Source organism: Zootoca vivipara, chromosome 5 (assembly GCF_963506605.1).
Source record: "Zootoca vivipara chromosome 5, rZooViv1.1, whole genome shotgun sequence".
In the NCBI taxonomy this organism is placed as follows: domain Eukaryota; kingdom Metazoa; phylum Chordata; class Lepidosauria; order Squamata; family Lacertidae; genus Zootoca; species Zootoca vivipara.
The window spans coordinates 93,675,882-93,692,655 of NC_083280.1; the positions used below are offsets into that span (position 1 = coordinate 93,675,882).

At 42.8% G+C, this 16,774-nt stretch overlaps 1 protein-coding gene across 7 annotated transcripts in view; it reads right to left on the reverse strand.

Moving 5' to 3' along the window:
• Positions 1-16,774, reverse strand: part of PACSIN2 (protein kinase C and casein kinase substrate in neurons 2) — a 46,121-nt gene that overhangs the window by 16,903 nt on the left and 12,444 nt on the right. For 6 of the 7 annotated variants that reach the window (XM_035137712.2, XM_035137713.2, XM_035137706.2 and 3 more), the window contains 3 exons: positions 8,626-8,737; positions 1,997-2,153; positions 358-593 (listed from right to left, as the gene is read on the reverse strand). In XM_035137712.2, the coding sequence (XP_034993603.1) occupies positions 358-593; positions 1,997-2,153; positions 8,626-8,685 (453 nt within the window). In that variant the 5' untranslated portion in view covers positions 8,686-8,737. Of the gene's footprint in view, positions 1-357; positions 594-1,996; positions 2,154-8,625; positions 8,738-16,622; positions 16,682-16,774 lie in introns of those variants that run through there. The other variant, XM_060275145.1, reaches the window with a different exon arrangement.

A 16,774-nucleotide genomic window follows, 5' to 3' on the forward strand; every position in this document is an offset into this window, starting at 1 on the left:
TACTAGAAAGAGATCAACAGTCTTCAGTTTGGGGTCAGTCCAGCCTACTGTGTCTCTCTGCTTCAAAGACCAGAAAGCAAGGAGGGGACATGATCAGCAGTGGAGTGGGCTCCCTCAGGTGACAGACTCCGTCACTGGAGGTTTTTAAGCACAGGTTGAATGGTCATTGTCCTGGATGCTTTAGCTGAGATTCCTGCATTGCAGGAGGTTGGACTAGATGTCCCTTGGGGTCCCTTCCAACACTTTAATTCTATGATTCTATGTGAAAGCACCCAATGCAGCATGGATACAAGAGCACGGAGAGGAGGAATAGTGGACAAAGTTGCAAGGAACATCCTGCACATAACAATCACTTACCTCTTTTAGCTTTTTGGCCCATGGTTTCTGAGCTTTCCTAAATCCATCTTCAGCTTCTTTGGTTTCCTTAAATCCACCCATTATTTGCTTGTGAAATGCCTCCTTCTGCCAGTTCTTTATCTTTTCGAAGTCTTCATTCATTAGGGCACTTTTTACTTCTATGTGTAGTTCACTCACCTTTTCAGCCTCAGACATAAATGCATGCCAAGCCTTTTCAACGGTACCATACTGTGGCCCTGAACACAAAGATTGAAAAAAGAAGAAGCAAACGAAGTTATTTTTCTCACACTATCCTGAGTTTTTAAGGGAGGACTATAGCAGGCTTCCTCAACCTCAGCCCTCCAGATGTTTTGAGAATACAATTCCCATCATCCCTGACCACTGGTCCCGCTAGCTAGGGATCATGGGAGTTGTAGACCAAAAACATCTGGAGGGCCGAGATTGAGGAAGCCTGGACTATAGTGACTACATTCACTTCACAATAAAGCAATTAATGGTTTACTGTGAACATACAGAGGCCTGACAACACCTAGTCTGTATATTGTGGTTCCCCAGAATAAGCCAGGGGGTCCTTAACACACCATCTGAGACCATGCAGAGACTGAAATGCAGGAGGGTGGTCAATGCCTTCTAGATCACCCACCAACATTTCAGTAACGTAGGCTACGTCAGTTCTTTTAATCAGGATCAAACCCTATATGACAAATCCTATAACACCAACCTGGCATTAAGCAGCAACACCATAAGACTGGTCAGATAAACTTCAATACTCTTTAATTATCGATCCGTACCCAAAAAAAGAATCAGGGAACCCTTTCTCCCACATACCTAATGGTCTGCTAAATAAAAATAAGCATAAAAAATGCAAGCCAAGATGATAAAAGCTCATAACACTGTGAGAAGCTTGCTATAAATTCGAGAACAATAGCCTCTAAGATAATGGGCTAGAGTTATAAACAGATGATAGATACAAATCTGCATTCCAAAAACAGTTTCCCCAAACATCAAGTTATTTACGGTATTTCCATGTGATCTGTATCTGTCTGAGGGCAGTAGCTGGCCCTTTGATCCAAGGATATAACACAGGCATCCCCAAACTGCGGCCCTCCAGATGTTTTGGCCTACAACTCCCATGATCCCTAGCTAAGAGAACCAGTGGTCAGGGATTATGGGAATTGTAGTCCAAAACATCTGGAGGGCCAAAGTTTGGGGATGCCTGATATAACAGGTATATTTTTAAGTAGGCTACCCATTATGATTGAACTTGCATTCAGTTTATTTTTCCCCTCTAAAACCTTCTTAGAAATCAACTCCAGGACCTATATTTGTGTTTTTCATAGCTTGTTGGGTTCTATTATTTTGCCTTTTTAAAACAGAGGGCTAATTTAATTAAGGATAGCTAGACTTAAGTAAATTACGTACCAAATCACTTGTGTTTTAAAAAAAGATGGATGGATTTTGAAATCTGGACAAACAGCTACTCACTGACATTTTGGGGAAAAGGATGGTATCCAGGGTTACTGTACATTTTTCAGTGCTTCCTAGTAACACGTTAAGATCTCCTAAGTAATAAAGTGGACTTGCACTGACATCAATACAGAAAACATAAACATGCAAAATAGACAAAAGTTCCCTTTACCCTTTTCTACAAGTTGTCTCCACCTTTTCGCCCATTCAGTGAGCTGCTGTGCATAGCCCTTTTCTATCCTTGCTCGCTCATGAATGCAGTTCATAAGATCACTGCAAAGTCTATGACCATCATCAATGCGTTTCACTGTCCGCTTATAGTTTCCAACCTAAAAAGAGAGACAGAAACATTTATATAAACACACCTACTGCAACAAATTCAACCTCTTATTTAAAATGGAAACCAATTGTTTTTCTGTTCCTAGAAATGTGACAATCATTATTAGGTTAAATACAAAAATGAAATGGGCAGGTGTGGAGGACTCCCTGGTCCTGAATGGGGTAACTGTCCCCCTGAAGGACCAGGTGTGCAGCCTGGGAGTCATTTTGGACTCACAGCTGTCCATGGAGGCACAGGTTAATTCTGTATACAGGGCAGCTGTTTATCAGCTCCATCTGGTACGCAGGCTGAGACCCTACCTGCCCACGAACTGTCTCGCCAGAGTGGTGCATGCTCTAGTTATCTCTTGCTTGGACTACTGCAATGCGCTCTACGTGGGGCTACCTTTGAAGGTGACCCGGAAACTACAACTAATCCAGAATGCGGCAGCTAGACTGGTGACTGGGAGCACCCGCTGAGACCACATAACACCGGTCTTGAAAGACCTACATTGGCTCCCAGTACGTTTCCGAGCACATTTCAAAGTGTTGGTGCTGACCTTTAAAGCCCTAAACGGCCTCGGTCCAGTATACCTGAAGGAGCATCTCCACCTCCATCGTTCTGCCCGGACACGGAGGTCCAGGGCCGAGGGCCTTCTGGCGGTTCCCTCGCTGCGAGAAGCCAAGTTACAGGGAACCAGGGAGAGGGCCTTCTTGATAGTGGCACCTGCCCTGTGGAACGCCCTCCCACCAGATGTCAAAGAGAAAAACAACTACCAGACTTTTAGAGGACATCTGAAGGCAGCCCTGTTTAAGGAAGCTTTTAATGTTTTAATAAATTATTGTATTTTAATACTTCTGTTGGAAGCCGCCCAGAGTGGCTGGGGAAACCCAGCCAGATGGGCGGGGTATAAATAATGATTTATTTATTTATTTATTTATTTATTTATTTATTTATTTATTTATTATTACCCTGTCCTGAATAAAGGTTGGTCCACTGTCCTTTCCTCATGCAAGAGCACAGGCATCAGCTCCAAGGGTATATGGGGTGGGCAGCAGAACTGTGAGGACTGATCGGGGAGTGAGAGTATTGCTTGTTTCTAACTCTGCCAGTCACCTAGGAGCCAAACAGGACTACTTTGGGGGAGGTTATTGCAGCTTCCTGAGAGCCTCCAGCCTGCTGCACCACTTCCCCAGAGTCCACCCGGTCAACCAGTTCATTGTAGCTACCAAATGACAAAACTCTGGGGAGATCACAGCTTCATTCTGCGAGATTTGAAAGCCACGGCAACAACCCCCTTAGGGTCTCTCACCCCATCCAATTACTTCCCCACCCACCCGCCATGCAGACCTGCCTCTAAAGCCACAGAAAAGGGTAAAAACTGCCCTTAGGCACGCTGCTATGGTTCGGCTTAGTGTGTCGTCCAAACCCGGGCTTGTGGCTTAACATAGCACAGCAGCAAAATGACTGTAGGAGCAAACGTGCACATTTGCTAGTTTGCACTAAGACATGGTTTGACATAGTGTTCCTTGCAAAGAAATTCATACAGTTGGCAACCCTCAAAGGGGAAGGAAAGTGAAGCTTAAGACTATCACTGCTACTAAAAGGTATTCTGAGCCCTTGCAGTTTCTGCATTCGCAATGCCACGTAGAATAGGAGAAGCAGCCACGAATCACAGGAGACGCCCTACAGGAGTGAAATTTGAAGTCCTCTTAGCGTACAAATACATCTGCCAAATATTCTCACTTACAAATGAAGCTGTTGTCTTGCGAACCTCAAGACAGACACTATATCCTTGTTGTGCATTCCCTTCTGGCAAAACACCTGCAAGTATTTCCACTTAATATGGAGAACATCATAAGTGACGTTTGCAACTGGCACAGCTTATACGGAACAGTATCACCTGATGCTTTCAGAAGGGGAAACCCTTTTGTAAACAATCTGCTTTTAGCACTATCCTCACGCACACAGCAGTCAAATCCCTAATGCTATTTACTCTGTATCTACTAAATCTTATATTGTATTGCTAAGATTCACTGGTGACCTGTGGCATCTTTATGTAAGCCACATTTAAGTGGAAAGTGCAATGGAAGCTGCCTATATAAACCGTGAAGGTGGTTACTGGATTGAACTTCAACTGCAGGCAGGGTTTCATGGGAACTTCACAGGAAATTAACTTGTATGGCCTTGGAGTGTGGGGGGGAGGGGAGGAAGAAGATAATCCTTTATCCGCGCACGATTTCAAGAGGGGTAGATCACTGCCAGTTTTTCATTCTGTGAGTAGATCACTGTCCCTGATTTTAAAAGGGGGGGAGATGGCAGAGAGTTGTCAAGCTTTTTGGGGGGAGATTGCCCAAAGTTGTTGAGGTTTTTGGGGGGGAGGATTGACAAGAGTTCTTTTTTTGCCAGGGGGGGGGATGCCCAGTTGCTAATTGAGGGGGATGATGCCGAAAATCACTCACCCAACTGAAATGCTAACAATCGCAAGCAATGGCAGGCAATCCAAAACAGCCCTCTACACATCCACAAATAACCGCAAAAACCCACCCAATTGACAAAGCAGCCCTTGCAGCAGACACCATTCACTCACCCAATCGCAAGATCCTGCTCACAGCTGCAACCAATCACCCGTCCCCCCTCTGCACTACACATGTGTAAGACGAACCCCCCCCCTCAATTTTTAACTTTAATTTTGAGAAGAAGAAAAAACCTCATCTTATACGGTACATGGAAAAGTACGGTAAATGCAAGTCAGAGATAAAAATGCAATCATGAGCACACTTTAGTAACTTTCAAAAAGTTTTTATATAAAGACATGCCTCTGATATTTAAAAGCTGCATAATTCCTACAATAGCAAAGTTATTGACAAATTCTCAAGACAAATGGTTGTGCCCACACAAGCAGAACCTAAGGCTCAATTTAGACAAGCCAGAAAGCAGTAGGATAAGCTTGCAATGCAAATAACAGGCAATGTATGGTCCAGACCAGTACATCTGCTTTTGTATTCCATCCTCTCAGCACTTGGGTCATAGCAAATTATTTTCTGGAGGCAGAACAACAGGTGTAAATATGGTTTGCCAATTTGGACATCACAGCAAACCACAAATGGTTTGCAAACCATAATTCACCATAGTTTTGAACTTTCTGGTTCTGTTTTGCCAGCACCACGATCTGTCGTGATGACTGAATAGAGTCTGAGTTCTATCTGCAAAACAGGAATCTAGTGTAAAAAAAGAAACAATGGGCCATGATGATACTATGCAAATATAACTGAGGCTGCGGGGGGACGGGACCTACTGGGAAATTTATTCTGCTTGGCTGCTAAAGATAAAAGAATGTGTCATTTGTTTTCAGGTCAAATGCTTCTAGTGGAAAATAGCCTCCGAGAGCATTTTATAGTTTTAAATCTTTGCAATCCGGCAAGCAAAATTTGAACAAAGCACTGTTTACAAAGAAGATCCAAAAAATTAACCATACTTTGTTTTTACTAAGCAGGAAGATGTTATCAGTTGGTTTCCCGTGCGTAGCATACGCAGAGGCAAATACCTCTTTGCGACAGTTCACTTAAGCAGAAAATGAAATGTGCAAATCTAATGTAGCAATATTTCAAAACCTTCACATTTTTATCCCTAGTAGCAGAACATGAAAGCTGGAGATTAAGTTTTAACAGCGGCATTTTTTATAGTTAGGAGCAAACGGAATCTTGAAATTTTGCTAGCATATCTATAAATGCAGCTGATGGAGAAAAGAGAAAAATTCAGCTTTCCACCAGGTAAGTTTCTTCCCACAAAAGCTTAAAAAATAAAGGTCTCCCCCATTTAGTTATTTTGTAGACTACATCTGGTATCAGTCTCTACTTGTGTTATAACCAGCATGCAGAAAGCTACTTTGACATGGACCAAGGGCTTACACACATTCAGTAGGCCCTCTCTTTAAAATAGCAGACAATTTATGTCATATCAAAATGATTTCTAGAAATCTCAGTCTGAAAAGCAATCCCAAGGATAGATTCTGAAGTTCATTTGGTACGTGGAATGAGCAGCGGAACTCTTTTCACTTCCAGCCAATGGCTATTGTGACCAAGTGCAGAACATCACAAGCTCTACTTGTTACCTTCCCCAACATTAGCTGGATTACTGTAATGTGTTATAAGTGGGGCTGCCTCTGAAGACAGTTTGGAAACTCCAGCTGGTGCAGAACTCAGAGGCCAGGTTGCTCACCGGGGCAAAAAAGGTAAAGGTAAGGTAAATGACCCCTGGACAGTTAAGTCCAGTCAAAGGCAACTATGGGGTGTGGCACTCATCTCGCTTCAGCATGACTAAACCACTTCTGGCGCAGCGGGACACCATGACAAGTGCCAGAGCACATGGAAACACCATTTACCTTCCCACCGCAGCGGTACCTATTTATCTACTTGTGCTGGTGTGCTTTCGAACTGTTAGGTTGGCAGGAGCTGGGACAGGGCAATGGGAGCTCAACCCATCGGGCAGATTTGAACTGCTGACCTTCCGATTGGCAAACCCAAGATGCTCAGTGGTTTAGATCACAGCGCCATCCACTCCCTTAATAATGCAGTTTTATCTATTGAATTTTCCACATGAAGTATAACTCTATAAATCTCCATCATTTCCTCTGCATCACCTAAATTCTAAATGTTGTGGAGGCTTTTGGTTTTGATACTTTTGGTTGCCCTTTTTTGCAAGTTACCTAGCTTCACAATAGCCTTTCTGAGAACAGTACATTGGATACTTCATCCCTGCCTCACCCCATGTGGTAATCCAAATGTGGTCATAGAAGTATTCAAAAAATGGTCATATAATCAAAGTGTATAACAGCATTACAATACTGGCAATTTATTTCCCCTTTTCTCTTTCCTAATTATCCCTCACAGGTGTCACATAGCAAGTTACTGTTCTCATTGTGCGATCTATAATGACTCCAATATCTCTTTTCAGATTTGTCACCACCAGTGTATGCAGGAAGTTAGAGGTTTCTCCTCCAATGTAAATCCGTTTCAGTTACTTATCAAACCTAAATTGCCATTCTGTTGGTCAGATACCCAGTTCAGAGAGATTTCATTATCCAGAATAACCTGACAACTTGACAACTTTACCACTCAACCCAAACTTCTGATGATTAATGAACAAGTGGAACAGCACTAGTCAGCTTAATTGAAACAGGTATCTTTCCCAAATATTTCACAGTAAAGAATTAAGTCAGGGGTAGGCAACCGCAGGCCCATGGGACGGATGCGGCCCAATCGCCTTCTCAACCCGGCCCACAGACGGTCCTGGAATCAGCGTGTTTTTACACAAATAGAATGTGTCCTTTTATTTAAAATGCTTCTCTGGGTTATTTGTGGGTCCTGCCTGGTGTTTTTACATGAGTAGAATGTGTCCTTTTATTTAAAATGCATCTCTGGGTTATTTGTGGGGCATAGGAATTCGTTCATTTCCCCCCAAAAAAATATAGTCCGGCCCACCACCGGCCCACGGCTGAAAAAGGTTGCTGACCCCTGAATTAAGTCAACAACTTCTCCGAATGAATAGAGACCTGACCTTAGATTTCTGAAACCGAAGGCTCTACAGGCCAAGGCTTACACAACTTGTGAGAGCAGCACAGCTTGCCAGCAACTCCAAGTGGGGGGTTTGGGGTATTTTTTTAACCAAGGCAGATAAAAATTGTAGGCTCATGTGTTTTTAATAATGTGTTTTAATGTTATAACCCATCCTAGGACCTTAGAGTGAAGGGTAGTGGACAATAATAAGCAATAAATAATATTTTTTATGTAAAGTATAAAATTAAAGTCAATACTGAACTGACAAAACACAGGCGGAAAAAAGACTAGTATATGATTTAATCCATTTACACATTTTGTATAGTATTTAATCCAATAATTCCTTAAACCAATTAATTGAAACCCTGATAAAAGAGAGACAACCAATACAGCTGTTTTAAAACAGAGTTTATATGCAATCTAAATGCAACATCAGCAGTTGCATTTTGGGCCAATTGAAGTTTCTGAGTTCAGTGACAGCCCCACATAGAGGGCACTGGAATAATCCAACCTGGAAGTTACCAGAGCAGGGAGCACAGAATCATTTCTGTCCAAAGGAGGCCATAGCTGGTGAACCAGCTGGAGCTGGAAAATGACACTCTTGGCCACTGAGGCAACCAGAGCCTCCAGTGAGAATGCTGGATCCAGGACCAAAGCCCAACCTGTGGGCTGCTCATTTCAAGGGAGTGCAACCCCATCCAGAAAATGCTGTTCCCCCACCTCCCGAACACGAGCACTCAGGGCACATAACACATTTACCATCCAGCCTGATGACAAGTTCTGGAGAAGCCAAAAGCCAGCACACTCTTTTATGGTATTTTGCTTGGTCTAATAAAAATGTTGCTCTAATACAGATTTTGGGATTTCTTATAGTGCAACCTGTACTTTTAAAAAACATATTGTTTCGTTTTTTTTCTTAATTACCTCCCAGAAGCTGTCACTAGGAACCTCTTCTCCAACAGAATCATAATACGAGTCAGACATCTCTACACACCCAGTGCAATCCGGAGTCTTGTAAATATCAGTTCTTCAAAGTCTGTAGAGAGGAAATACAAAGATCAGCTGAACAAATAATTGAACTTGTACATTTTTAAAGAATGACTGTAAGTTTGTCATGTCGAGAGAGCCATACTGTATCTGTTTTATGTTTTATATACTATACTATATTATACTATACTATACTATACTATACTATACTATACTATACTATACTATACTATATAGATACTATACTATATAGATACTATGCTATATAGATACTATACTATACTATACTATACTATACTATACTATACTATACTATACTATACTATACTATACTATACTATACAGTGGTACCTCGGTTTATGAACACAATTGGTTCCGGAAGTCTGTTCATAAACTGAAGCGTTCATAAACTGAAGCGAACTTTCCCATTGAAAGTAATGGAAAGTGGATTAATCCGTTCCAGACGGTCCGCGGAGTAACCGTTCATAAACTGAAGCGAACTTTCCCATTGAAAGTAATGGAAAGTGGATTAATCCGTTCCAGGCGGGTCCGCAGAGTACTTAAACTGAAGCGTTCATAAACTGAAATACGGGTGTAATTGGTTCCGGAAGTCTGTTCATAAACTGAAGCGTTCATAAACTGAAGCGAACTTTCCCATTAAAACTAATGGAAAGTGAATTAATCCGTTCCAGATGGGTCCGCGGCGTTCATAAACCGAAAATTCATAAACCGAGGTGTTCATAAACCGAGGTTCCACTGTACTATACTATATAGATACAGAGACATATCTGGCAGGATTGAACTGTCAGAAGAGTAAAATACTCAGGAGAAATATCAAGTTAATGGCTTGGTTCACATGTTACGGTAAGTCAAACTATGACTTTTACCAGGACTGTACAAAGAGGCTGGCTCCAAGAAAGGAGCTCACTCATCCACTTTTCTCCTCTGCAGCTAAGTCAATGTTTGGATTTACGTATCATCTGGTGGTAAAGCTCTTTCTCCTTAACCACAGTCTGTACCCAGTAACAAACCTTCTCTGCAGAAGGTGGTTAAGGAGCAGACAGCTCACCCATGGATGATAAGCCAAACCCAGGCTTAGTGCCATGCTGAACTGACCAAAAAAGGACGAGAGTGAAGCAGAGTGGGTGTAATCTCCTCCCAGAAAGCAAGCATGTTCACATTAAGCCACAGTTTGGTTTAGCGCAGTGATGGGCAACCTTTTGAGCTTGGTGTGTCAAAATTCGCCAAAAAAACCAAGCATAACTCGGGTGGTGTGTCACTTCGAGAAAAAAAACCATAATTTCACAATATTTATAGTTTAAATAACAAAAATGTATAATTGTTAATAAACCAAAAATGAATTATTTTACCAAAACAAAACAAAACAAAACAAAAACCCCTTATGTATCACAAAGTGCCCAGAGTTGTTGAGCTTTTGGGGGGAGCTGCTGACCAAAGTTTTGGAGGGTTTTTTGGGGGGGTGCAAAAGTTGCTTTGCTTTTGGGGGGGAGAACAGAAATGAATGACGAATAATACCTTTTCTGGAACTAACATAGTCTGCCAAAGCGCCAAAAAAACCAGGTTAAAAAACAATCTCTGGCTACCAGCAGCAGCAGCAGCAGCAGCAACAACAACAAAAGGATCTGGGTTTTAACAGCAGAGACAACGGAGACAAGCGGGAGAACAAATGGGGGGGGGGGACAACAACAACAGCCGAATGGGCCGATGGGGCACGTGCCAGCAGTGAGGGCTCTGCGTGTCACGTCTCACACGCGTGTCATAGGTTCGCCATCACTGGTTTAGCGTTATGTGTAAACAAAGTCAAAGTCACATGTTTTACATCCAGTCTCCAGGCAAAGCCAACAGGTCTAGGGGCAAGCAGGTCTTTGAGCTTATACAGTCAGAATACAAACACCCAGTTGCCAAAGTACCAGTAAGGTTACATTACAGCAGTTAACTTAGGCTCCCTAGAAAATAGACAAGGTTGTTTTCTAATTCTAAATGGCATCATTAAGGATTTCTTGTCCCCTCCTTTCCTCATGTGCTCAGGTTGACTATATTCCAGCTACTTGCAGAAATCATTTTTTGCTGCCAAGCATTCTTTGTTGACCATCCCACCACCACCCAGATAATAATCAATGCATGCCATTTTTGGAAGCAAAATGCTTAGCAAAACCCCTTAAATTTGAGTTCACACAGAACAGACTTGAACCAAATTGCCTAAAAGATTTGTTCAATGCATACAGGAAAGTGTTTTTATGGTTTTCAATTACAAAAGTACACCTAGATATCAAGTGCAGAACAAGGTGCATCTCATGAAAACTGCTATTCATACAGACCAAAACATAGGCAAACCTCCATGCTGAGTTCTAGCTAAGGATTACACTGCTACCACCAACATTTTCAAATTTTAGCCAGGCAACTCTAGAAAGCTGAGAGATAGACAGCAAAGAGCTTACCCATAGCAGCCTTGACTCTATTTAAATTTCTACTGTCCTAAATTTTAATTTGTGATGAGGAAACCATTTAAACCTCCAAAGTTTTCAAACTTATATAATGCCCTTTGGTTTTTAATAAATTGGCTTTGAAGACCCACCTTATGGAAATATTTACCTTTCCGAATTCAGCCTATGACTTTGTAATGTTTACATGGCAAGGGAAACTGGGAGTGGTTAATACAGCAATGAAGACACACACTCTTTCCAATCAGACAAGTCACAATATTTTTTGAATAAAGCATTTTCTCATGACACATCAAGTTATGCTAATATTAATTTTAAGGTTTGTACACAGCATTGATGCTACATGGTGAGAAAGTAAGAACAGGCATATTTGGGGAAATATTATGAAGTCATAGCAACGACTACACCAGAAAAAATCTCTACTCACACAGGACTTTTAAAAAATAAACTAGATACTAAAATACCAACATTACGCTAGCGATGACTCACCCCAGTCTTCTACAATACAATGATTAGAAGAACAGCCAGTACCTCAACATATCTGATTAAAGAAATTGACTTTGCCTTCCCCCACTCAGCACAAGAGCAACTGATCTGGCATTTATCTCTACAGCAGCAGAGAAGCATAACTTGATTGTGTTTCATCCTTAATAGTCCAGACTGCTTTTTTAAAATGTGGGAGCTGTGGCACATTTAGACTCAGTTTCACAAAACAAAGCTGTATAAAAAACAAGTGGACATGAATTCAGTATCTTAAAGGGAAAGTACATCTCACTCATTCTTAGAATACTAAAAATAATTAACTTACATCACCAGGTGCTCAAAAGGCTTGACAACAGATTTAAACCTACCATTCTTATTTATGTCACATACCGGTAATTTATAATTTGTAAACCACATGACTGTAAAAACAACCACCACAAAGTTGCATTTTCTTCTTCATCTATATGCTATACCGCCAACTTTGGAGAAGAAAAGTATTTTGAACAATGGACAGCTATTGATTCTTTTGGACTGCTTCAAGGAACATTCAAGTTTTTAAATCACCTAGCCTCCCTTTAAGCTGCTAGCCTTCCAAGTCTCACCCAAAACACTGAAACCGTTGAGCTCACGCTGGAAACTGAAACCATCAAGGTTGGAAGCCAAGGGCATCTTTGGGAAGAGAGAGCAGGAGAGCGGCAGAACATTATGAGGGCAGCCAGTCCCCTGTGCTATGGCAATGCCCCACATGGAACACATGCAAAGCTCAGGGAAACATTGGCTCAGAATTGGGGGGAGAAACAAACAGGAGGGACAAACATGTGAGGTTTTTTTGAAGAGGGGGCGACTTACTTTGGCAATGGTGGTGCTCATCTCAATCTCAACAGCCACATTTTTCTCCTTGGAATGCCACCATATCATGACACAGCATCATTCTGAGGGGGCTTCTAATAATGGTTGCCTTAATGACTATCTCCTAATGATCAGCCAGATATTTCTAAGAACTTTAGGAAATTATCTGTATAGGATCAGGGGGTTACACACAGAATGTCCTAATCTATATTAGTTACCAACTTACACACCCAAAGACAGCCACGCCACAATACCACAGTGACGCCATTACAACTGTTAAAAGTGAAATAATAATATTTTCCATAAGTTTAAAAGATACTGAAGTTACTAGAAATCAGACTGGGAAAATAATGTTGCAATTATATGCATATTTACAAAGAACTGCTTCAGCTCAAACACACATAGGATTGGCTTGTAAATATAATATACCTCAAAAGTATTAGCAAGATGCCAAACACGTTACCTGGAAATAGTACTACAGGTGTAAGTTTGGCTGAGAAAATGTGGTGTCAAAGCACTGCAAACCATGATTTGATGATGTGGAAATAAATTAATTGGCATTTCCAGTGCATTATCAGTCTCTTCAATGATTATTTGATAAATAATGACAGCATTGGTTTCTAGGAAATGCAATACCCACACAAACAAAATTTCAATAGCTTCAAAAAGGCATCACTTTACTAACTGGATAGAATAAAACTGATCAGATACTTGGATCAAGAAGCCTAGCTTCAGTTAAGGCTATTAAAAACTTACCAGCAAGTTGCCTGCAAGTCATGATTTTTAACCACAATGACCGTGACCAAACATGCTTTAGCTCAGGCATAGGCAACCTTGGCTCTCCAGATGTTTTGGAACTACAACTCCCATGATCCCTAGCTAACAGGGCCAGTGGTCAGGGATCATGGGAGTTGTAGTTCCAAAACATCTGGAGAGCCAAGGTTGCCTGTGCCTGCTTTAGCTCATGTTTGAACATAGTTGTAATGCTCCAATACTCAAAACCTGACTGCAAGGGTTTTAGGATTAAGTAATGAAGAATTATTTTACAGGAAAACATTTCCCTGCCTGGCTGATTGCATGACCCTATTACATAATAGTCTCCCATGCTAATGTGATGTTTTAAGATCCAGGCAGATTAGCTGAACTTAAACTGAACTTTGATACACACATCTATGTTCTAAAGTGTTTTAAGTAACATCCAAAGTTGATTACAACAGACACTTCACACTAGAGGACAATGCTTTCACTTTGACAAAATTCAGTTTGAAAAACTGACTTCTTTCTATTGATTACATTTAAAGGCAGAATCTGCACCACTTCCTTGTCCCAAAACTGCTTCCTCACCACTTCCCCCTCCTAAAACTGTTTCTAAGACAATACCATCAGATCAGAAGCAACTTTCTAAGAACAATTTAAGCCTTGAAGCATCCTTCAATGACTCCTCCTGGGCAGTCATCTTTCTACCTGAACCATGAGCAGATCTACCCAAGCCTACCATCTTAAAGGTAAATGTAAAGGGACCCCTGACCATTAGGTCCAGTCATGGATGACTCTGGGGTTGCGGCGCTCATCTCGTTTTATTGGCAGAGGAAGCCGGCGTACAGCTTCCGGGTCATGTGGCCAGCATGACTAAGCCGCTTCTGGCGAACCACAGCAGCACACGAAAACGCCATTTACCTTCCCGCTGTAGCGGTTCCTATTTATCTACTTGCACTTTGACATGCTTTCGAACTGCTAGGTTGGCAGGAGCTGGGACCGAGCAACGGGAGCTCACCCCGCCGCAGGGATTCGAACCGCCAACCTTCTGATCGGCAAGCCCTAGACTCTGTGGTTTAACCCACAGCGCCACCATCTTAGACCCAAACAAAATACTTACAGTAAGTTCCTCATGACATACAAATACATTTGTGGAGGCAAGCTAGCATATTTCTAGTGGAAATTCTCAGGGGCAGAACACAGTAGTGGAGCTCAGGAATACAATTTAGGATGCAGCGCATTAGGTACAAAAACTGCTTCACAAAATACCACCACCACCCCATTTAAGGCATGATCTGACAGCAAGTGTGGGAAACCTGTGACCCTCCGGTTCTCAATGGGACTCCCAGCCCCCATTAGTTCCAGCCAGCATGGTCAGTGGTTTGGGATAATATGAGTTGTAGTACACCGGAACAGGCGGCAACCATTTCACACAGGGGTTCCTTTCCCGGCCCACGAGCATTGGCGCTGCCCGTTACGCCTTCCTCCAGGTCCAAAAGTTCCCCTGCGTCAGTGATGGCACGTCAATTGGATGTGCCTGAAACGGTCGCCATCTGGATCTGGAAAGACAACAGGTTCCACACCCATGTCTTACAATCCATTTCTTTAATTACTCACTCAATATTCTGGAAAGCATCACAGGGAATTAGCATCCAACATAAACTGCCATGAAAAATACCAGTTTCCTTAAGATGTAGTATCATTAAAATATGCAAAAAATTACACATTATGGCCCAGATCCAAACAGCAATGCAACTAGTTCTAAATGCCCAGAGGTGCTTTGAGCATGTCTTTCTCAAATAGGAACCCATCCTCCAAGCTGCCACACTATTCGTCTCTTGTGAAATTAATGAGTTTGAAAAAGCAGCCTCTGCTTTCAGTGCCCTGTGCTCAAAGTAAAAAAATTCAGCTGGACACACCTAAAAACTCTTTGGGTCCTGGCCAGTCTGCAATGTCTTGTTGTGCAACCAGTGTATGAACAGGGTTCCTTCGCAAGCACAGCACTGCATGCCAAGCAAAACTCCACACAATGTCATCAGAGCTTAAGTTTGGAACTTTTTATTTCTGGCCAACTGTTCATTACTAGTTGACCACATCAGGAAGACCAAGTCCACAGCTTGATGTCCTCCTGAATAAGATATGATCGGTGAAATCACAGGTGGTGTGACAATGAATAGGAGCACCATTTACTGGCTCAAGTCAATTCTCCAATTATCTAGATAGCTGTGACCCTATCTAGATAAAGCTGTTTTCTTACAGTGACTCCTGCCCTTGTGGCATCCAATTTCAATGCAATTTGCATTGTCCAAAAGTTTCAGCTGGTACAGAATACAGCTGCTTGGGTGTTGAGAGAGAGAAAAAGGCTCAGACTATGTTACACCATTCCGGTTCAGCTGCACTGGTTACCTATTTGCTTCCAGACTCAATTCAAAGCACTTGCAATGAACTTCAAAGCCATTAACGTTTGGGGTCAAGCCACTTAAAAGGACCACCTACACCCCATATGAACCTATTAGAACATCAAGATCAGTGCTTCTTGTTTGCTAACTAGGAAGGGAAGCTAGCCTGGTAGGTTCAAGAGATAGGGCCTTCCTGATAAGCACTTCAAATAGAGCTTCCTTCTGCAGGAAATATGAACAGCAACTTCCTTGGTGTCTTAAGTGGGTGGGTGGAAACTTTTTGTTTCAGGTATCATGGGATAAACTAGGTTGGTAGAGGCTGTTTTCAGTCTCTGTGTTGGAATGGCTAGCTGAAATGTTCCTGGAAAATCCTAAACCCATTTAGAATATCACCAACCATTTGCATCCCTCCGGACTCACCCAGGTGATAGACTATGCAAACCTGCATCTTATTGTTCCTCCCTTGTAAGTACTCAAGGATTTCCTCCTGGTAATTACCATAACGCTTATCGGTACCCTCAGTCATTATCTTATATTAATCTTGTTTACCTCCCGGGCGCCCACAGCCCTTAATGGCCCAGCAGAGCGTCCAACCCCCCCCCCCCCGGACAAGTGGTGGACAAGGATGGGCCCCGCCCCCCCCACGCACCGCCGCTGCGATACAGGCCGCTGCACAGCCTCATCCAGGGCGCCTACGGCCCTTAATGGCTTAAGCGGAGCACACTCACCCCACCAAGCGGCGGCCGTGGATGGTCCGCAGCCCCCCCCACTCGCCACCGCTGTAATACAGGCCGCTGTGCGGCCTCCTCCCAGGCGCCTAAGGTCCTTATGGGCCAAGCAGAGTGCCCCCCCCGCCAAGCGACGGCCGTGGATGCGCCCGCAGGCCCCCCACACACACGCCACCGCCGTGATACAGACCACTGCACGGCCTACTTTCTTTGATCTCCACACACACACACCCCGGGCCAGGCGTCCTTTGCCCTACCTGGCCAGGTGGCAGGTCATAGGCCAACCCGAGCAGGTGGGTGGCATCGGTTCCAGGTAAGCCTCGCGCGATGTCGCAAACCCTGCCCACCTGAGGGGAAGAGTGAGGGCAGAAATTACCAAAATGTTAATGCTGTGTTGACCTCCCCTTTT